At 44.6% G+C, this 23,350-nt stretch overlaps 1 protein-coding gene across 2 annotated transcripts in view; it reads right to left on the reverse strand.

Moving 5' to 3' along the window:
* LOC142748464 (uncharacterized) overlaps window positions 1-19,979 on the reverse strand; it is a 120,048-nt gene extending 100,069 nt beyond the window's left edge. Inside the window, exons 1-2 of one of the 2 annotated variants that reach the window (XM_075855557.1) lie at window positions 19,908-19,979; window positions 51-405 (exon numbers count right to left, since the gene is read on the reverse strand). In XM_075855557.1, the coding sequence (XP_075711672.1) occupies window positions 51-321 (271 nt within the window). In that variant the 5' untranslated portion in view covers window positions 322-405; window positions 19,908-19,979. Of the gene's footprint in view, window positions 1-50; window positions 406-886; window positions 941-19,907 lie in introns of those variants that run through there. The other variant, XM_075855558.1, reaches the window with a different exon arrangement.
* Window positions 19,980-23,350: the final 3,371 nt, after the last annotated feature.

Here is a 23,350-nt window from a genome sequence, read left to right on the forward strand (position 1 = left end):
ATAACTATTGTCTATAATATAAATGACAGATATAGATTATCACTTCTTACCTTCCCTCAGGTCATGCTGGAGTTCCCTCCGAACTTCCTTCTCATCTATGTCCTCTAGAAGAGCCAGGATCACCTCAGCGCCATAGGCATAATTGAAGTATTTATTGATCAGACCAAGAATGTGTCCTATATCTTTCCCAGTCAGCTCATCCTTCGGGATATTTTTATATTCTTTTCTAGCCTTCCACACACTCAGTTTCTTTATGAATCTCTGGATACTAGAATGCTCCAGCTTCCCTAGAGCCCTCATCTCATGTGAGGTCAGCCCCATTCTTATATCATAGAGAGGTGGTCACTGTGGACTTCTGATCACTTTATTTTTTCCTCTGAGAAGGATTTTGGAACAGCAGGCTTTCTAAAAGAAAAAAAGAAAAAAAAATTGTAATAAGAGCAGGGATTATTCTGATTTACTGTTTCTATTCCCCAGGTTTGTTATAATAAATGATGCAGCTCATCACATTTCAGTCTAGTGTACCTCTAGTGAAAAATAAAAACGTGCAAAACCTATATGAAGCTTTTACCTTTCAAATCTCAGGTGATTGTGCTTCAGACCTCTATTTTTCCTAGTTTACTACCAATAAGTTGTTATCATTGTCTACCATACTTAGTGTTGCCGCCTTTTCCACCAAAACGACCCAAAATACTGGACAGGTCTCAAATGTATCTACTCATGCTGGTTTTGTGGCACTTATTGCTGCAATTTTGTGGTTTGAGGAGAGACACATGAAACAAATTGGGCATTTTCAAAGACTGAGAAAGACTGTTTGTAAGAGACAGGATTGATTTGTCCCAAAATAACTAAAATAACTAAAGAACACAAGAAGCGAGGTGCAAACCTAAAACATGGAGTTCTCAAACAGATGTGTTTGGAGGATAGCCAGACCCTGTCTCCAGGGAGGAATTGAGGAGGATTTCTGCACTTCTTGTCTGCATTTTGCTTGAGTAATAGACTCTTTGGCCTTCTGTCAGTTGCCTAAAAAATGAGCATGAGAAATATTAGCTGCTGGAACCTGAGATAGGGTTGGAACTGGTAGAGGAACTCTAGGATGTTGTCCATAAACCAGGAAGAACGTCGAAGATTGTGTAGATTCCCCTGTATGGTTATTGTAAGCAAATTCTGCCCATGAAAGGAGATTTGTCCAGTCATCCTGCAGAGGAGAGCCAAAATTGCTGAGAAAGTTCCTTTAATACCTGGTTAATCCATTACATTTGTTCATTAGATTGAGGGTGGTAGGCAGAGGACAAATCCAAGCTAACTTCAAGTAAATTGCAAATTGCCCTCCAGAATCTTGTAGTGAACTGTCGGATACAATATGCATAGGAAGTTAATGTAAGCAAAACAATCTGTTTGATAAAGAGAGTAGCCAGATGTTTAACTGAGGAGAGACCAGTAAGAGGAATGAAGTGTGCCATTTTCGTGAAGCGGACAATATCGACCAAATTACTGTACAATCAGAAGAGAGTAGATCACTAATTAAAACCATATAGAACAAAATAATCAGGCAGCACTCCGTAGAATTTCAGGAACTTTATTACCCTAGTGCAACGTTTCAGCTCACTATGTTGGAGCCTCTCTCAAGCAAATGAACAGGTGTAACAATAGATTTATATATATATATATATATATATATATATATATATGTCGTGTTCAAGTTTTTTGCTATACATCTGGTTCTAAGATTGTCACTGTTTATATATGGGTCTCTAGCCTTTATTGACACCACTTTGAGGGTCACATTTATGACATCTTGACACATAGACGTATACTACACACCGATTGTGCCTATCTAAACGGTTTGATAGCGTGACAGTTAACCCTAACAGCCCATTGTCCTTTGCCCCCTCTATACATGCTTCGTCATTGGCTGCCTATGCCCCAAGTCACTGTCCAAGACGTATTTACATCTGTGACTTATGCTAACTTTATATGATGTTTGTACCTTTAATTGTTTGCGATCTCCCCAGTGACATACTCTAACACCATTCCCATTCACTTTGTTATTCTGGTCCTTTATTCTTAAGTTCTAAATTCAGCAGATTTAATTTTCTGCTTTACTTTTCTATAGATGGTAGTGGAAACATACAACGGGACTAGGCATTTTGCCCTTACGCATGCACGGTCATGCTCCATTTTACTATGGTTTTCCAGTTAACAATATGGCCACTTCATTACTGTGAATTGCACTGCGCATGCGCGGTCTCGCGATACCATATACTCGTGATTTGGCTTCACTGCTCACTTGGCGCCTGCGCACTCGTGAGATGTGAACAACATTCATTCCACATACCCTGTATTGGTTACGTCGGGGTGACACAATGTTTTTAAATATATTTTACACACCTGCACCTGTTGTAACACTTCCCATGTGTGCACACTAGCACATTGATTACCTATTTACTGTGTTACCAAATTTTCTTCACTTTACTAACTCATATACTGAATTCAATTTTGTTTTCTATTGATTACACTCATACTCACTATGTATGATTATCTGTACAGTTTTGTGACTCTGTATTTACAATTTTCTACCTTGATTGCATCCTATTATGTAATTGATTGACTGGTTGATATATATTCTGTTGTTACACCAGTTCATTTTCTTCAGAAAGGCTCCAACATTGTGAGCTGAAACGTTGCACTAGGGTAATAAAGTTCCCAGTTTTGTTCACTAAAATTCTACAGAGTGCTGCCTGATTATTTTGTTCTGTATAGACGGGACATTGGTCGGTTCCCTACGGCTTGCACCTACAGATTGCCGGTGATGCTGGACTTTTGGATTTGATAATTAAATCCATAGCTATATGAGTCCAATGGTAGTCAGGTACTGGAAAAGGGATGAAGCAATCCAGCAGGTCCTTGGTGAGAAATGTTATTTTGAGGACAGATAGTGACAGCAGCGACATAATCTTTAACGTCCCGGGACAGAGAAGGCCACCTGAAAAGGATGTGCCAGACACAGCTTCTGTGTCGACGCCCGTCGGTAATCAGTCTGCACCTGCTCCTATGTCTGTGAGACTGACTCCATCTTCCACCACTCAGGATGGCAAGCTTAGGAGTGGGAGAGCCTATCACACCCTGGCCAGACGGAGCTAGCTTCCGCCCACTGTCTATTTATACCTGCCTTTCCTGTTCCTCCTTTGCCTGTGATTCTGCTCTGCTTGTTTCCTGGCTCTGCTGCTGCTGCTTGAACTACTGATCCTCTGCTTGTTCTTGACCTTGGCTTACTGACCACTCTCCTGCTCAGCGTTTTGTACCTCGTGCACTCCTGGTTTGACTCGGCTCGTTCACTACTCTCGTTGCTCACGGTATCTCCGTGGGCAGCTGCCCTGTTTCCCTAGCTTCTGTGTACCCTTGTTGGTTTGTCTGTCGTGCACTTACTGAGCTTAGGGACCGTCGTCCAGTTGTACCCCGTCGCCTAGGACGGGTCGTTGCAAGTAGGCAGGGACTGAGTGGCGGATAGATTAGGGCTCACCTGTCTGTCTCCCTATCCCGTCATTACATAATCACAGGCCCATATACCTAGTCTACCCTGGTCCCTGACACAACTATGGACCCCTTGAGACCCTGGCTCAGCAAATTCAGGGCCTCTCCCTACAGGTCTAAGCCCTGGCTCAGAGGGACGACCTGCATGATGCTACCCTGGTAGTGCCCCCCACCTCACCTCTTGATCCCCACCTCAAGTTGCCTGACCGGTTCTCAGGGGACCGGAAGACTTTTTTCTCCTTTCGGGAGAGTTGTAGGCTCTATTTTCGCTTAAAGCTCCACTCCTCAGGTTCTGAGAGCCAGCGGGTGGGTATAATTATGTCCCGGCTCCAGGACGGGCCCCAAGAATGGGCCTTCTCCTTGGCTCCTGACGCCCCTGAACTTTCCTCCGTTGATCTTTTCTTTTCTGCTCTCGGGCTCATTTATGACGAGACTGACAAGACTGCCTTTGCCGAGAGTCAGCTGGTGACCTTACGTCAGGGTAAGAGACCTGTAGAGGAGTATTGTTCTGACTTTAGGTAGTGGTGTGTAGCTTCTCGGTGGAATGACCCTGCCTTGAGGTGCCAGTTTAGATTGGGTCTGTCGAACGCCCTGAAAGACCTGCTAGTTAGCTATCCCTCTTCTGACTCCCTAAATCAGGTTATGGCCTTAGCGGTACGACTTGACCGACGTCTCAGGGAACGACATCTTGAACGTTTTAGTGCCTTCTCCTCTGACTCCCCCATGATGCCTCCCGAAGTTCCGTTGCTTCGTTCTTCCACGGAAGACTCGGATGTACCTATGCAACTCGGGGCCTCCGTGTCCCCCCAACAACGTAGAGAGTTCCGCAGGAAAAATGGTCTCTGCTTCTACTGTGGGGATGACAAGCATCAAGTGAACAACTGTCCTAGGCGTAAGAATAATCAGCCGGAAAACTTCTGCGCCTAAGTGATAATCGGGGAGGTTACTTGGGCGCACAGGAATTTCCCGTAAAGATGAAACCTAATAAAATCTTGCTTCCCTTTCAGGTCTCTTTTGATGGTAGGTCTGCCACCGGCAGTGCATTCGTGGATTCAGGGTCTTCTGCTAATATTATGTCTGTGGAATTTGCTATGTCTCTAGCTATGCCATTCATTGATTTGCCTAAACCTGTCCCGGTAGTGGGTATCGACTCCACTCCTCTTGCTAATGGTTATTTTACACAGCATACCCCTGTTTTTGAACTCCTTGTTGGCTCCATGCATTTGGAGCAGTGCTCTGTACTGGTGATGCAGGGATTATTGTCCGATTTGGTTTTAGGCCTTCCCTGGTTGCAGTTGCATAATCCCACGTTTAACTGGAATACTGGGGATCTTACCAAATGGGGTAATGAATGCATGACGTCATGTTTTTCTGTTAATTTATTTCTCTCCCTGAGGAGGTGAACACTCTACCTAAGTTTGTTCAGGACTTCGCTGATGTTTTCTCTAAAGAGGCCTCCGAAGTGTTACCTCCTCATAGAGAATACGATTGCGCAATCGATTTGGTACCAGGAGCTAAGCTCCCTAAGTGTAGGATATTTAATCTCTCTTGTCCCGAACGTGAAGCCATGAGAGAGTATATCCAGGAATGCCTGGCCAAGGGTTACATTCGCCCCTCTACTTCTCCGGTAGGTGCTGGCTTCTTCTTCGTAGGGAAGAAGGATGGTGGTCTTAGGCCGTGCATTGACTACCGGAACTTGAATAAGGTCACTGTAAGGAGCCAGTACCCCCTTCCTTTGATTCCTGATCTCTTTAATCTGGTTCAGGGGGCCCAATGATTCTCTAAGTTTGATCTACGGGGGGCTTATAACCTTATCCGCATCAAAAAGGGGGATGAGTGGAAGACTGCGATTAACATGCCCGAAGGTCATTTAGAATACCTCGTCATGCCCTTTGGGTTGTGTAATGCTCCCGCGGTCCTCCAGAATTTCATAAATGAGATTTTAAGAGACTTCATGGGGGTATTTATTGTAGAGTACCTTGATGACATACCTGTGTTTTCCAAGGACTGGTCCTCCCACATTGAGCATGTCAGGAAGGTGCTCCAGGCCCTTCGGGAAAACAAACTGTTTGCTAAGACCGAAAAATGTGTGTTTGGGGTGCAGGAGATACCATTTTTGGGTCAAATCCTCACTCCTCATGAATTCCGCATGGACCCCGCAAAGTCCAGGCTGTGGCGGAATGGGTCCAACCTGCCTCCCTGAAGGCGTTACAGTGCTTCCTGGGGTTCGCTAATTATTACAGGAGAATTATTGCTAACTTCTCGGTCATCGCGAAGCCTCTTATGGATCTCACTCGCAAAGGTGCTGATCTCCTCCACTGGCCTCCTGAGGCTGTCCAGGCTTTTGAGGTCCTTAAGAAGTGCTTTATCTCGGCCCCAGTGCTGGTTTAGCCCAACCAAATGGAACCATTCATCGTGGAGGTTGACGCCTCCGAGGTGGGAGTGGGTGCTGTCTTGTCCCAGGGTACCAGGTCCCTCACCCATCTCCGTCCATATGCCTACTTCTCCAGGAAGTTTTCGCCCACTGAGAGTAACTATGATATTGGCAACCGCGAACTCTTAGCCATTAAATGGGCATTTGAAGAGTGGCGCCACTTCCTAGAGGGGGCTAGGCACCAGGTAACGGTCCTTACCGACCACAAGAATCTGGTTTTCCTAGAATCTGCCCGGAGGCTAAACCCGAGACAAGCTCGATGGGCGTCATTTTTTACCAGATTCAACTTTTTGGTCACCTATAGGGCTGGGTCTAAAAATATTAAGGCTGACGCACTGTCGCGTAGCTTCATTGCCAGCCCTCCTTCGGAGGAAGATCCTGCTTGTGTTTTGCCTCCAGGTATAATAATTTCCTCTATTGATTCTGATTTAGTCTCCGAAATTGCGGCTGATCAAGGTTCAGCTCCCGGGAACCTTCCTGAGAACAAGCTCTTTGTTCCCCTGCAATTCCGGCTAAGGGTACTTAGGGAAAATCATGACTCTGCACTATCTGGCCATCCAGGCATCCTGGGTACCAAGCACCTCATTGCCAGAAACTACTGGTGGCCTGGGTTGCTTAAAGACGTTAAGGCTAACGTCGCCGCTTGTGAGGTTTGTGCTAGGTCCAAAACTCCTAGGTCCCGACCAGCGGGTTTACTATGTTCTTTGCCCATTCCCCAGAGACTTTGGACCCATATCTCCATGGACTTTATCACCGATTTGCCTCCATCTCAAGGCAAGTCGGTGGTGTGGGTTGTAGTAGACCGCTTCATTAAGATGTGCCACTTTGTGCCCCACAAGAAACTACTCCATGCTAAGACGTTAGCTACCTTGTTTGTCAAACACATCCTGCGTCTCCATGGGGTTCCTGTCAATATTGTTTCTGACAGAGGGGTACAATTTGTTTCATTGTTTTGGAGAGCCTTCTGTAAAAAGTTGGAGATTGATCTGTCCTTCTCCTCGGCTTTCCATCCTGAAACTAATGGCTAAACGGAGAGGACTAATCAGTCTCTAGAACAATATTTAAGGTGTTTTATCTCTGACTGTCAACATGATTGGGTCTCATTCATTCTTCTCGCCGAATTTTCCCTTAATAACCGGGTCAGTAACTCGTCAGGGGTCTCCCCCTTTTTCTGAAATGTTGGGTTTAATCCACGATTCTCCTCCGTTTCACCTGGTAGTTAAAAACAATCCCGAGGTAGATGTCGTTCATCAGGAACTGTGCACAGTCTGGGCCCAGGTTCAGAAGAACCTAGAGGCACATTAGAGCATATAAAAGACTGAGGCAGATAGAAGACGTTCTGCTAACCCCTCGTTTGTGGTCGGGGATCTGGTGTGGCTATCTTCTAAAAATTTGCGCCTTAAAGTCCCGTCTAAGAAATTTTCTCCCCGGTTTATAGGGCCGTACAAGGTCATTGAAGTCCTTAACCCTGTCTCCTTCCGACTGGAGTTACCCCCGTCTTTTTGAGTGCACAACGTCTTTCATGCCTCCCTCCTTAAACGCTGCTCCCCGTCCTTGGCTCCCTCGAGGAAACCTCCGGTCCCTGTTCTCACCCCTGAGGGGGTAGAATTCGAGGTGGCCAAGATTGTGGACAGCAGGATGGTCCAAGGCTCCCTCCAGTACCTGGTCCATTGGAGAGGATACGGGCCTGAGGAGAGGACTTGGGTACCCGCCCGTGATGTTCACGCTGGGGTATTGCTCAGGAGGTTCCACCTTCGTCTTTCCAATAAACCAGGTCCACCTAGAAAGGGTCCGGTGGACCCTCATAAAAGGGGGGGGGGGTACTGTAAAGGATTTGCCAGACACAGGTTCTGTGTCGACGCCCGTGGGCAATCAGTCTGCACCTGCTCCTATGTCTGTGAGACTGACTCCATCTTCCACCACTCAGGATGGCAGGCTTAGGACTGGGAGAGCCTATCACAGCCTGACCAGACGGAGCTAGTTCCCGCCCACTGTCTATTTATACCTGCCTTTCCTGTTCCTCCTTTGCCTGTGAGTCTTCTATGCTTGTTTCCTGCTGCTTGTACTACTGATCCTCTGCTTGTTATTGACCTTGGCTTTCTGACCACTCTCCTGCTCAGCGTTTTGTACCTCGCTCTCTCCTGGTTTGACTCGGCTCGTTCACCACTCTTGTTGCTCACGGTGTTCCGTGGGCAGCTGCCCCGTTTCCCTAGCTTCTTTGTACCCCTGTCTGTTTTGTTTGTCTTGCACTTACTGAGCGTAGGGACCGTCGCCCAGTTGTACCCCGTCGCTTAGGACGGGTCGTTGCAAGTAGCCAGGGACTGAGTGACGGGTAGATTAGGGCTCACCTGTCTGTCTCCCTACCCTGTCATTACACAATCAGAATAATTCCCAATATCCACAGTTTTAAACGTGCCCTGAAAACACATCTATTTAGACAGGCCTATAACATTCCCTAATCTGACTCCATTTCATGGCCCCTCCGTTTAGATTAGTCATCAGAATAAGATTCCCTCACACTCCTTCTCTTCATGTCCGTCATACACGGATACTAGCTGGTGACCGGCTCATGCAGCTTTATGTTACCACCCCATGTGTATAAAAATGGCCGGACCATTGTACAGAACAAACACTGTTACACTTTGCTTCTCCCTTATTTCCTCATAGATTGTAAGCTCTTGCGAGCAGGGTCCTCACTCCCCAGGTTTGAATTGTAAATTAACTTTGTCACTATGTAATGTCTGATATTGTTTGTTTCATGTTCCCTCTAAATTGTAAAGTGCTGCGTAATATGTTGGCGCTATATAAATAAAGATTATTATTATTAGTATTATTATTATACTGTATAGGGACATCTGTGTGGACATTATAATGTAAGGGGGCATCTATGTGGGCATTATAATGTATGGGGCATTATACAGTATGGGGGCATTTGTGTGGGCATTATACTGTATGGGGACAACCTTGGGGGCAGTATGCTAAGATAAATACACTTTTCTCTACTTATTTCCTGTGTAGATTCTCGAGTGCAGGACACATTGGGGGAGGGGACGTCCTGGCACTTCTCTCATGCTGCTCGGGTTATGCTTCTGAGTAATTACATTTTTTTAACCTTTCCTTTTTTTATTGGGTCCTAAACTCAGGCCTTGTCTATGAGTGACAGAAACTTTACCAGTAACCAAAGGCTGCACTTCTTCCAATGATTAGGGGACTAATGAAAAGTGTAAAAAAATAATGAAAGCTTAAAAAAAATAAAAAATATGAAAAAAATAATAAAAACATAATTTGCCATTTTTTTCCAAAAGTAAAGTTAAAAACAATAAAAGTTCACTTAACTGGTATCGCCGCGTCTTTAAAAGTTTGAATATATTACAATATAATGTTACTTAACCCCTTCACGACCAGCCCACGTAGATTAACGGGCTGCCGTGCTGGGCTTTTGTTCGGCAGCCCGTTAATCCACGTGGTGTCAGAACAGAGTGCACAGCGCTCTCCCTGTGCTCTGAATCTCAGCACACGCTGCTACTAGCAGCCTAAGTGCTGAGAGAAGACATCAGGACCGGATTGGTGTCGGTCCTGATGACGTGATCACCATGATAAATCTATCATGTTGTTCACAGCAAAGTTTGTTGCAGCAGCAAAGTTTGTTGCAGCAACAAACTTTCGTGCTGTTTGTTACACTGTTTCTCCTCCCTTCCTGTCAGATCGTTCTGAGACAGTGGGGGAGAAGAAGCTGTGCCGAGCAGCTGCTGTGTGTCTCATATAAAGACACAATGAATGTGAAAAACACACAAAAACCACCTCCACATAGATAGTTTAGTGTAGGCAGCTAGTTATAGTTCAGGTAGATAGTACTCAGACTAGGACAATTAATTAGTTAATTAATAATCAATTAGGGATTATAATGTGTGTATATATATATATATATTTCTGTACTGTCTATTATATATAGACATATATTTGAAATTTGTTAATACTAAAAATTAATAGTTAGGGATGTTATATATCTATAACATCATATAGATATATACGTACGTGTAATATATACGTATACACACATATACTTCTATGAATCTCTTCATATATTTTACACGTCTGTAAATTCTAAATACATTGATTCATTGTAAGGGTATGTTCACACGTAGTCAACCAAAACGTCTGAAAATCCAGAGCTGTTTTCAAGGGAAAACAGACCCTGCTTTTCAGACGTTTTTTTACCAACTCGCATTTTTACCAACTCATTTTTTTACCAACTCGTTTTTGGAGCTGTTTTCATTGGAGTCTATGAGAAAACAGCTCCAAAAACGTCTGAAAGAAGTGTCCTGCACTTCTTTTGACGAGGCTGTATTTTTACGAGTCGTCGTTTGACAGCTGTCAAACGACGACGCGTAAGGGTATGTTCACACGGCCTATTTACGGACGTAAATCGGGCGTTTTTGCCCCGAATTACGCCCGAAAATAGCGCCTCAATAGCGCTGACAAACATCTGCCCATTGAAAGCAATGGGCAGACGTTTGTCTGTTCACACGAGGCGTATATTTACGCGCCGCTGTCAAATGACGGCGCGTAAATAGACGCCCGCGTCAAAGAAGTGACCTCCAATGAATAGCAGCGCTAATTACGGCCGTAATTGACGCAGCGTTCAAGCGCCCGCACATGCCGGTACGGCTGAAATTACGGGGATGTTTTCAGGCTGAAACATCCACGTAATTTCAGCCGTTACGGACCCCCGCCGTGTGAACATACCCTTAATAACAGGTCGTCTGCACAGTACGTCGGCAAACCCATTCAAATGAATGGGCAGATGTTTGCCGACGTATTGGAGCCGTATTTTCAGACGTAAAACGAGGCATAATACGCCTCGTATACGTCTGAAATTTGGCCGTGTGAACATACCCTTAGGCTGTGTTCACACTGAGTTTTTTTTGCAGAAGGAAAATTCCTCCTGTAAAAACTGCTCCAGACGTTTTTTTGCACAGTGGTTTGATAAAAACTCGTCAACATACTCGTCGAGGTGTTTATTTTACCCTTCTGACTGATTGAAATGGGGTTTTGGAACCGCCTCGACTTTCCATTAAAATTAATGGGAGGCGATTTCGTCTGATTCTTGGCGCGGTTTCCGCATCAAAAACAGCACCAAAAAACTCAGTGTAATCTAGCCCTTAACAAAAAACGTCTGAAAAATACGGAGCTGATTTCAGAGACAACAGCCTCTGATTTTCAGGCGTTTTTGAAGCTGAGATTGAAATTTGGAGCTTCTTTTGAGGCTTCTTTTCAGATGTTTTTTGAGGATTTTTTGAGGCGTTTTTCATAGTGCTCAATGGAAAATCAGCTCCAAAAAACGCCTTAAGGGTATGTTCACACGGCGGGGGTCCGTAACGGCTGAAATTACGGGGATGTTTCAGCCTGAAAACATCCCCGTAAATTCAGCCGTACCGGCATGTGCAGGCGCTTGAACGCCGCGTCAATTACGGCCGTAATTAGCGCTGCTATTCATTGGAGTCAATGAATAGCGGCTCCAATTACGGCCAAAGAAGTGACAGGTCACTTCTTTGACACGGGCGTCTATTTACGCGCCGTCATTTGACAGCGGCGCGTAAATATACGCCTCGTGTGAACAGACAAACGTCTGCCCATTGCTTTCAATGGGCAGATGTTTGTCAGCGCTATTGAGGCGCTATTTTCAGACGTAATTCGGGGCAAAAACGCCCGAATTACGTCCGTAAATAGGCCGTGTGAACATACCCTTAGAAGTGATAGGGTATGTGCACAAGCTTAGGGTATGTTCACACGAGGGCGTCCGTAACGGATGAATTTACGGGGATGTTTCAGCCTGAAAACATCACCGTAATTTCAGCCGTAACGGCATGTGCAGGCGCTTGAACGCCGCGTCAATTACGGACGTAATTGGCGCTGCTATTCATTGAAGTCAATGAATAACGGCTCCAATTACGGCCAAAGAAGTGACAGGTCACTTCTTCTACGCGGGCGACTATTTACGCGCCATCATTTGACAGCGGCGCGTAAATTACGCCGCGTGTGAACAGACAAACGTCTGCCCATTGCTTTCAATGGGCAGATGTTTGTCAGCGCTATTGAGGCGCTATTTTCGGACGTAATTCGGGGCAAAAACGCCCGAATTACGTCTGTAAATAGGCCGTGTGAACATACCCTAAGGGTATGTGCACACGCTAGCTGGCTTTTACGTCTGAAATTACAGACTGGTTTCAGGAGAAAAAAGATGCGTAGTTTCAGACGTAAAAGCTCCTCCTCGCATTATGCGAGGCGTCTTTGACGGCTGAACATTTGAGCTTTTCATTGAATTCAATGAAGAACGGCTCAAATTACATTTCAAAGAAGTGTCCTGCACTTTTTTGACGAGGCAGTCATTTTACGCATCTTCGTTTGACAGCTGTCAAACGACGACGCTTAAATGACAGGTCGTCTGCACAGTACGTCGGCAAACCCATTCAAATGAATGGGCAGATGTTTGCCGACGTATTGTAGCCCTATTTTCAGGCGTAAATTGAGGCATAATACGCCTCATTTACGCCTGAAAAAAGGTCACGTGAACCCAGCCATATGCTACTTCTTTTTACGGAGCGTCTTTTTCCGCTCCGTTTTTTGACAGCGAAGCGTAAAATAAAGGCTCGTGGGAAAAGAACATCGTAATTCCCATTGAAAGCAATGGGAAGTTGTTTGTAGGCGTATTAGGGGCGTTTTTTCAGACGTAATTCGAGGCCTCTATTACGTCTGAAAAGAGGTCGTGTGCACATACCCTTAGGGTCATGACTAGAGATGAGCGAACTTATGAAAAGTTCGGTTCGGCTGGTTCGCCGAATTTCATGATAAAGTTCGATTCGGACCAAACTAGTTCTGACCGAACCTATAATACAAGAAAGCCCCTAAAAATCGTGTATAACACTGTTTAAAAGCCCTAGAAGCCCTGTATAACACCCTTAGGTCACCCATGAGTGTATTCAAGTACTTTTGAGCTGTCTTTAAGGCAAAGTTAGTGTCAAAGTTACGCCAACATGTATGGCTATAGGAAAACGGATGGGACATGGTGATAACTAACAGAAACCACTGCACTTGTGCATGTTGTATGCTTAATGCATTGTTAAAAAAGGTACAAAAATTAACCATTTTTGGCGGCAGATGCCTGCCAGGGTTCATACATATAAGGTGGTAAAAGAAGAAGCAATGGCTTTTGACAAGCCTTCAAAAAATTTACCCTTTATGGTGGCAGATGCCTGCCGGGGTTCATCCATACATGGATGTAAAAGCAAAATGCAATGGCTTTTGAGTGCAAGCCCTCCAAAAATGTACCCTTTTTATTGGCAGATGCCTGCCAGGGTTCATCCATACATGGATGTAAAAGCAACAAGCAATGGCTTCTCATAAGCCCACCAGGCCTGCTTGTAGCAGACGGCAGTGGAGGTGTATTGGTGGTAGTAGAGGTAGCCAACACAGACAGCAAGGGTGGTGGTAGTAGTAGTAGCAGCACATTAAAAGAGACTGGACAGTCACAGGACAAATCCCTGTGGTGGGGCAGGCCTGCTTGTAGCAGATGGCACTGGGGGTGGATTGGTGGTAGAAGTAGTAGCAGCACCAACAGCGGCACATTAAAAAAAGAGTGGACAGGACAGAATCCGTAGTATCAGGCGGCAGCGGCAGCAGCAGCAATGTCAGATCTAATCAGTGGCATCAGGCACAGGGGTTTTAAAATCCTCACCGATCCACGCTTGATTCATTTTCAGAAACGTGAGATTTTCCAAGCTGTTGGCGGACAATCTTGTTCGCTTAGGGGTGACGAAGCCCCCTGCTGTGCTGAATACCCTCTCTGACGCTACACTGGAGGGTGGACAAGACTGTACACCCATGGCAAACTGGGCCAGTTCTTGCCAATGATCCAATCTGCTGACCCAGAAGTCCATGGGGTCTGGGATCAGCATTTCTGACGGAGAAAGGGCACAGTCCAGGTACGAGTGAACCTGGTTGTTTAGGTGCTGCACCTGGTGATGGTGAACATCCCTTTGGTGACTACGATGTGTGTCAGGTCGGGGTATTGGATGTAAAAATGTTGTCATCATATTTTCCAAACTGAATTGGCTGCTGCTGCCGCTGCTGCCGCCTATTGCAGAGGTAGCTCTGCCAGAGGCAGTGGAACGATGAGACAGTGGGGAGCAGGTGTTTGCCGTTTGAAAGCCGTGACAAGCTAGCTGCATAGCTTCTCTCGATAATAAGCCAATTTTGCCTCCCTCTCGGAAGGCGCAAAAAACTCCCCCATTCTGGCTTTATACCGAGGGTCTAAAAGTGTGCCTATCCAGTACTTATCTCTTTGCTTCATGCTAACAATACGACAGTCAGCGTGCAAGTAACGAAGCATACAGCTCGCCATCATGGCCAGTGTTTCAGAGGGCCCGGTTGGTTCCATCTCCGCCCCATACTGCCATGGTTGTCCATCATCAAGGTCGTCGTCAGACTCGTCATCACCATCACTGTCATGTTGTGCGGCTGCCTCGTCCCCTATCCCTTCTTGTGATTCCATCTCCAAATCCAGCTCCTCTTCAGGTCCTGTTTCCTCATCCTCCTCCTCCTCCTCAACATCCATAGCCAGATGTGATCCTTCCTCCATCCTTTGCTGAATCATCGCTGTGAGCGTTTGCTCCATAATGAATATCAGCGGCATAACATCGTTCATTCCGCTAGCGTCACGGCTCACAAATCGTGTGGCCTCTTCAAAGGGCCTCAAAACGCGACATGCGTCTCTAACCAGCTGCCAGTGCCTGAGCTCGAAATTACACAGCCAGAGTGCGATTTCCTCCTTGATGCACAGCAGCAGCTCCTGCCCTGTGTGGCTTTTCTCGCCCAGGCTCAGCAGGTGTAAGACAGCGTTGTGGCGCTTCACCTTGCACCTATGAAAAGAGGAGGGAGGAGGAGTGGAAGATACACTGTGTCCTGTCGGGGACGGGAAGACCTCCATTGAGGAAGGCAAGGAGGAGGAGGAGGAGGAGGATGGTAGGCGCCTGGTGTCCGGAGTTGAACCAGAAAGATACAAGCGTGGAGGTGGTAATGCCTGGCATTGCTGCGGTGGTGCATCGGACTGCAAAATATTGACCCAGTGGGCCGTGAAAGACATGTACTGTCCCTGCCCATAATTGCTGCTCCACGTGTCGACGTTGGCATGTACCCTGCTGCACACGGATAATTGCAAAGACTGGCACACCTTTTCCTCCACGTGCTTGTGCAAAGCAGGGACAGCTGTTTTGGAGAAGTAATGTCGGCAAGGTATTTGCCACCTAGGCTGAGCGCACGCCATCAATTGCTTGAAGCCGGCGGATTCGACCAGGTGGTACGGTAGCGACTGCACCACCAACAACTTAGCCAGGTGTGAATTAAGCCGCACGACAAGTGGATGACTGGGTATATATTTTTGCTTATTGGACAACGATTCCGTAATGGATAACTGACGGGACGTAGGAGGAGCACTAGATGACAGTGATGATGATGGTGACAACGACATGGTGGATAAGGCCTGGCTACTACTTAGATGACAGGGACTCGGAGCAGCAGCAGCGGCAGAGGGGTCTTCATTAGATGTACATGATGATGGTGGGGCATGTCGATTGTCCCACATGGCCTTGTGATGTCGCTCCATGTGTTTACGTAGAGCGGTAGTTCCTACATTGCTGCACTGCCCACGCCTTACTTTCTGCTTGCAGATACGGCACTGTGCCATGTTTTCGTTCTCCGGGAAGGTACAGAAAAATTGCCACACGGCAGAGTACCGTAAAGAGGTAGTACCACGTTCACCACCACCACCCGAGCTTGCCCCTTGTCTGGCAGGCTTTTTTCGGGAGCCTAGACCAGCATCAGTGTCGCCGTCACCGGCGCCTGAGCTGATCCTACCGCTGCAACGTTTTGCAGATTGACTTCTGCCTCTACCTCGGCATGGCTGTTTATCACGGCCAGTGCCACCACTACTACCCTCCTCCTCTGACGCCGTCATCACCTCGTCACCTGGTTCCCACGTCCTGCCTAAAACAACATAATCATCATAGCCCTCCTCATCATCCCCGCCACTTCTGTCACTGTGTTGTGAATGTGATGTGACATCATGGCGGGCTCCATGCCCCTCTTATTGCTTTGTCTGCCACCACGGCTACCACCACCAACACCCCCACTACCACAGCTATGCGTTTCGGACATCGCTTCCACCTCCACCACCGCCGCAGCACACTCCGTTGGCTGACTCGCGGAAAACAAATCTTCATCACTATGTTGTTCAGTATCTTCCTTCGCACCCGAGGAGATGTCTCTTAGGACTCTCAGGAAAGATGGCTTCCCGCTAGGAAGGAGGAGTGAAGACATAGATGATGGAATGGAAACGCTAGAAATACCTATATTACTACTGTCACTGTGCCAAGGAACTGTAGAGGATCTGGAATCCAATGAAACCTGGCTTGAAGCCAGATCGTCAGAGTCTTCCTGCTGAGATGACCGCGAGCCAGCCAACTAGTCCACAATGGCCGTATTGTCTAAAGTAATCCGCCCACCGGAGGAGGAGTCTGGCTTGCTGATACTGCTACTACTACCAGCAGGCACATGGCTGCTGCTACTAGTGGAACTGGGCACATGTCTTGTGCCACAAATGCTGGTACTGGGTCTGGCACCAACAGATCCAACATTTGGACTGGAAGAGGACATGGCATGGGTGTTTTTTCCTCTACCCCGTCCTTTCACAACCTTTTTTTTACCAGACATTTCACTGCTGGAGTGCCGCAAGTTGAATCAAAACCCGGGGGATGAGCCCCTTCTAAAAGCGTATTCACACGGACACTGGCTTGGCAAATGGCAATGAATGAGAATTTCTATCAGCCACGCCGCGGTGCACTCAGGGAATGCTGGGCCTTGTAGTACTACTACCACTACTACAAAGGCTGCCTGTATTGCAAGTTGTATTGTTATTTGTTATGTTAACGGCCGGGGATGAGCCCCTTCTAAAAGCGTATTCACACTGACACTGGCTTGGCAAATGGAAATGAATGAGAATTTCTATCAGCCACGCCGCGGTGCACTCAGGGAATGCTGGGCCTTGTAGTACTACGTCTACTACAAAGGCTGCCTGTATTGCAAGTTGGATTGTTATTTCGTTATGTTAACGGCCGGGGATGAGCCCCTTTTAAAAGCGTAATCACACTGACACTGGCTTGGCAAATGGCAATGAATGAGAATTTCTATCAGCCACGCCACGGTGCACTCAGGGAATGCTGGGCCTTGTAGTAGTATTTCTACTACTACAAAGGCTGCCTGTATTGCAAGTTGGATTGTTATTTGTTTGTTATGTTAACAGCCGGGGATGAGCCCCTTCTAAAAGCGTATTCACACTGACACTGGCTTGGCAAATGGCAATGAATTAGAATTTCTATCAGGCACGCCACGGTGCAATCAGGGAATGCTGGGCGTTGTAGTACTACTACAAAGGCTGCCTGTATTGCAAGTTGGACCTTATAAAAGCGTATTCACACACTGGCTGAGTAGTGAGTAGTGGATGAGCCCCTTCGATTGCTGGATTCCTGCCTTTTAGATTCCTAAAGCTTTCCCTAACTACACAGAGATGCTATCCCTACAGCTCCTGCCTGTAAAATGGCCGCTGAGCTCCGTGCATAGACTTTTATTGCAGGCTTGAAGTAGTATACCTACATGAAGAACACCACGAAAGAAGTTCCCCCGATACATGTAGTCAAAAATCTGACTTATAACATAATAAATTATGGGGAAAGACGCATGGTAATACCGGTGAACCCGCTGATTAGTAACAAAAACCTATAGTTTAGAGTCTGACACACCAAAATCATTATAAAATAGAAAATTTATTGAATACATCTAAAAAATACCACAAAAGTTAAAACAGAGATGATATCCACAGTACAGAAAGACAACCAGATTAATTGTATATAATAATTCCAGATATATGGGTAAAGGGCAACACTGTTCAAATACAGGAATACATCCACAATAGGTTACAATTGTGTAAAGTAATATACATATTCTAATACATTAACCAGCAAAGTAGGCTATTCAACATTAACCAGCAAAATAGGCTATTCAGCAAACAGAGCAAATCTCCCACGTATTTGTCACTCTCACATCTTTAAAGTATAAATTAAATAAACATCAATGAATGAGTGTACACAAGTATAAATACCCCTGAATAAAGCCAGATGCAAAAATCAGTAGAACAAACAGTGAAATACTAGTGCCATGCACAAGTAAAATACATGGCTCTATTTAAACAGACACATGAAATAGGAGCAGGGCAATAGCTGTAATGTCCACCCCATTTGCAGACACTCAAACACCCAGAGACGGTGACCTGTTACTATGGGTATGAACTCCGCTTCCAGCATATGCCTGTTTTCCAGCAAAAAGTTTCTTTCTATCACTTTCTACCTAATGGGTGTTTGAGTGTCTGCAAATGGGGTGGACATTACAGCTATTGCCCTGCTCCTATTTCATGTGTCTGTTTAAATAGAGCCATGTATTTTACTTGTGCATGGCACTAGTATTTCACAGTTTTTTCTACTGATTTTTGCATCTGGCTTTATTCAGGGGTATTTATACTTGTGTACACTCATTCATTGATGTTTATTTAATTTATACTTTAAAGATGTGAGAGTGACAAATACGTGGGAGATTTGCTCTGTTTGCTTAATAGCCTATTTTGCTGGTTAATGTTGAACAGCCTACTTTGCTGGTTAATGTATTAGAATATGTATATTACTTTACACAATTGTAACCTATTGTGGATGTATTCCTGTATTTGAACAGTGTTGTCCTTTACCCATATATCTGGAATTATTATATACAATAATCTGGTTGTCTTTCTGTACTGTGGATATCATCTCTGTTTTAACTTTTGTGGTATTTTTTAGATGTATTCAATAAATTTTCTATTTTATAATGATTTTGGTGTGTCAGACTCTAAACTATAGGTTTTTGTTTTTTATTGCAGGCTTGAGCCCGCCCCTATGCTGCCTCCCGATTGGCTGGGAGAGCCGTTTGCAAGGCATTATGGGGTAGCCTGATGTCAGGTGATCTTGTGAAATCCTCCATTTTACATTTAACATGTGGCAGGCGCCAAAATGTAGCCGGGTTCGGTCAAAACGGGTTCGGCAGAACCCGGTGAAGTTCGGATTCGCTGCGAACCGAACTTTTCCCGATGTTCGGACCGAAACCGGGTTCGGTTGTCCCGGTTCGCCCATCTCTAGTCATGACAGTTGCGGTGATACCAAACATGAATAGTTTATTTTATTGCTTTTGCACAATAAAAGCATTTTGTAAGGGAAAGTAATTTTTGTGTTGCCACAAAACGTTTTAATTTTTTTGGCGAAATAGCCGTATGGGGGCTTGTCTTTTGTGGGAGGAGTTGTACTTTTTATTAGTTTCATTTTTAGTACATATCATTCATTAATTGACTTTTATTACATTTTCTTGGAAGTAAATCCGCTAAATATTATCACTACTTTATTCAACAGATTGTTACGATCAGGGCGACACCTTCTACTCGATGCATTTTTTTTATAGGATTTTATTTTTACTGAACAATAATTGTTTTTATTCTGGTCAATACTGTATAATAAATCTTCTTATAGAAATGCACATAACTTACTGAGACAAATATACAATATAATATAAGGTTGTAACAAATTGTAGAAATAATGAGAGTAAAAAAAATAAAAATAATTATTTGAACCTTTCCTAATAAATCCTCAGTGCGGCTGTAACCTGATAGTTCCTGGATTTGTCTCATTCCTCAATGCAGCATTTCCTATAAACAGGTCTCCGGTTTCATGTATTCGGTGACCTCTGACCACAGTTTTCATACCTGACCCCAGATCATGAGAGTCCCAGAAGTTTTATTATATTACTTTACCTCAGGATGTATAATAAGTGTTGTCCCCTCTCTCAGGTCTCGGCTCGTTCTCCTGTTATATTGTAAGATCCTGTTACTTCACTTTATGTATCCGGACTCTAGAAAAAAGTGATAGGAAATGATGTCACATACAGATGAAAGTGAAAGTAAATGAAGTCACATACAGAACACTGAACTTACTATAAAGATGAGAAAACGGAGAGGAGACTCCGGGACAAGTCACTGACCGGGGACCGACCCTGGATCTACATGGACTGTGTAATATTTGCTGATAATCGCATATTCTGCTTCGTCTGTACCTGAGTTACTACCATATAAAGCCTCAACTACTGGGAGGTTCTCACTTTTATCAAGTTTAGTGCTAGTTCTTAACCATTTCAGGACTGAGACATTTTTTGCTTTTTCCTTTTTGTTTTACACTCTTCGCCGTCCAAGAGCCATAACTTTTTTATTTTCCTGTTAATGGAGCGGTCTGAAGGATAATTTTTTGAAAATAGATTATTTGTGTGGTTAAATTAGAAAAAAATGTAATTCTTCCATAGTCTTTTTTGGGTTTTGTTTTTTACGGCTTTCATTGTGCGGTAAAAACGAAAACGTTGCTTTATTCTGCGGATCAATACGATTACAGTGATATCACATATATATACATACACACACACACACACACACATATATATATATTTTTTTATTTTTTTTTTTACAAAGAAAAAACTATTTGTTAAGGCCGGATTCACACGAGCGTTGCGTTTTTGCGCGCGCAAACAACGCAGCGTTTCGCGTGCGCAAACACTATTTGACAGCTGCGTGTGTCATCCGTGTCTGATGCGCGGCTGCGTGATTTTCGCGCAGCCGGCATCATAGAGATGAGGCTTGTCGACGCCCGTCACTGTCCAAGGTGCTGAAAGAGCTAAATCTTTCAGCACCCTCGACAGTGAATGCCGAACACAACAGCGAAAAACCTGTAAAAAAAAAAGATAAAGTTCCTACTTACCGAGAACTTCCCGGCCGTTGCCTTGGTGACGCGTCCTTGGTGACGCGTCCTTGGTGACGCGCCTCTCTTGACATCGGGCCCCACCTCCCTGGATGACGCGGCAGTCCAAGTGACCGCTGCAGCCTGTGATTGGCCTGTGATTGGCTGGAGCTGTCACTTGAACTGAAGTGTCATCCCGGGAGGTCGGACTGCAGGAAGGAGACAGGAGTAATCGGTAAGTTAGAACTTCGTTTTTTTTTACAGGTTCATGTATTTTGGGATCGCAAGTCACTGTCCATGGTGCTGAAACAGTTTAACTCTTTCAGCACCATGCACAGTGAATGTCTCCCGACGTAGCGGACCGGAATTTTTTTTGCAGAGTTCGGCCAAAACGAGTTTGGCCGAACCCGGTGAAGTTAGCTTCGGTTGTCGGGTTTCGCTAATCGCAAAGACACTCCGTTTGGATGTTCGGAAACAGAAAAGCACGTGGTGCTTTTCTGTTTACATTCATCCTTTTGACAGCTGTTGCGCAAACACGCAGTTCGCACGGAAGTGCTTCCGTGCGACATGCGTGGTTTTCACGCACCCATTGACTTCAATGGGTGCGTGATGCGTAGAAAACGCTGAATCAACGGACATGTCGTGAGTTTTTTGCAACGGAGCAACGCTGCGCAAAAAACGCTGCCATGTCTGCACGGCCCCATTGTCTAATATAGCTACGGGCAACGCACGTGAAAATCACGCGCGTTGCACGCGCGTATTTTACGTTCGTCTGAATAAGCCCTAAAAGAAATGTTTTGTTTCATCATATTCTGGGAGCCATAAGTTTATTTGTTTTTTTGGCGATTGAGCGGTGTGAGGGCTTATTTTTTTGCAGGACAAGTTGTCATTTTTATTGGTACCATTTTTTGGTGCATACACTTTTTATTACTTTATTTTTTTAGAGCTAAGTTGACCAAAAAAACAGCAATTTTGGCATTTAATTTTTTTTTTTTACGGCATTCACCATGCGAGTTAAATAATGGTATATGTAATGTTGCAGACTTTTACGGATGGGGCGCTACAAATTGTTTCTTTTTTTAATTTTTTACATTACTTTAGAAGAAAAATGTGAAAATGCGGGTTTTTTAAACTTTTTTTTTCTTCACTACTTATAAATTTATTTAACTTTGTTTTACACTTTTTATTAGTCCCCCTAGGGGACTTGAACTAGCGATCTTTAGATTACTGGTACAATACACTGCAATACTAATGTAATGTCATATTGCGGTATATTGTCTTTTTTTCAGGCTTCTGTTAAGCCCTGCCAGTGGCACAAAGACACATCAATATCCCCAAAGACAAAAAGATTAGCCCTTGTTTCCCAGACACCTATGAATGCTTACTAGTATAACGGCATACATCTTTATTAGAGTAACTATAAGCATACAAATGGAAGTTAAAACCGCAATGTGAACTGAAAAGTCTCCAAATAGTGATGCTATTGATATTCAGTAGTCAATGACGTCTAAGTGCAGTGAAACCACCCTATTAGATGGCCACACTGCCTATGTGAGACGCTTGAAATTTGTGGCTGCAGTCCGCTGGATTAGGGACTTAAATTTGTTGGAACACATTGAATTTAAAATTGAAAAAGCCCCACCGACATGTTTCACCACCGCAGTGGTGTCCTCAGGGGAAAAAATGGGGCTAATGGTGGCGAACGCGGCTGTGTCTCCAATTTATGACCTCATTCTTGACTTCATCGGGACTAGTACTGCCAATAGTAATGATCCTCATAGAAACATCCCCCAACGGAAAAGTGTACTCCAATCACATACCACCATCATTCAACGAATATGAGACTCGCTATCAGTCATGTAATGGAGATGATGGACAGCAGAATGCTTCAGTCATAGAGTGTTACCCGCCCGCCAATCGGAGACGGACCTTGCGCATGCGCACATGAAAGAAATACCGCCAAATGAACAAGTATGAAAAGCAATGCACTGCGCATGTCAGTGAACTTAGAATCGAGAATACGATCATCTTAAGAGTGTAACAAAGATATCCATCATGGGAGCACCAAAATTAAACGAACAAAGAAATCACTGTAAGTATCGATGGATTTCCATGACAGAGGACATATCCTTATCAATATTCATCTCATGATGGATTATAAAGAGGTTAGGACTCAGATAAATAAAAAGACCGTCAGGAATCTAGCATATAAGCAGAGATCATATTGCCTATAAAGGGAATAAGAAAAATACTAATATCTGAAATAGATATTATATAAATAGGGAAAGATTCCCCATAGAAGTATTATTAAGATAGTATAGAGGATCAAAAAATCATCCCAAAATAATTGAGACACCGGCAAAATAGATAAATTTCAAGACAAGATAGCAACAATATTTTTATGCGAACACAACCATATTAAAAATATCTGCAATATTAGATCAGTATTATCAGTATTAAGAAGACTAAATAT

Source organism: Rhinoderma darwinii, chromosome 3, assembly GCF_050947455.1.
Source record: "Rhinoderma darwinii isolate aRhiDar2 chromosome 3, aRhiDar2.hap1, whole genome shotgun sequence".
In the NCBI taxonomy this organism is placed as follows: domain Eukaryota; kingdom Metazoa; phylum Chordata; class Amphibia; order Anura; family Rhinodermatidae; genus Rhinoderma; species Rhinoderma darwinii.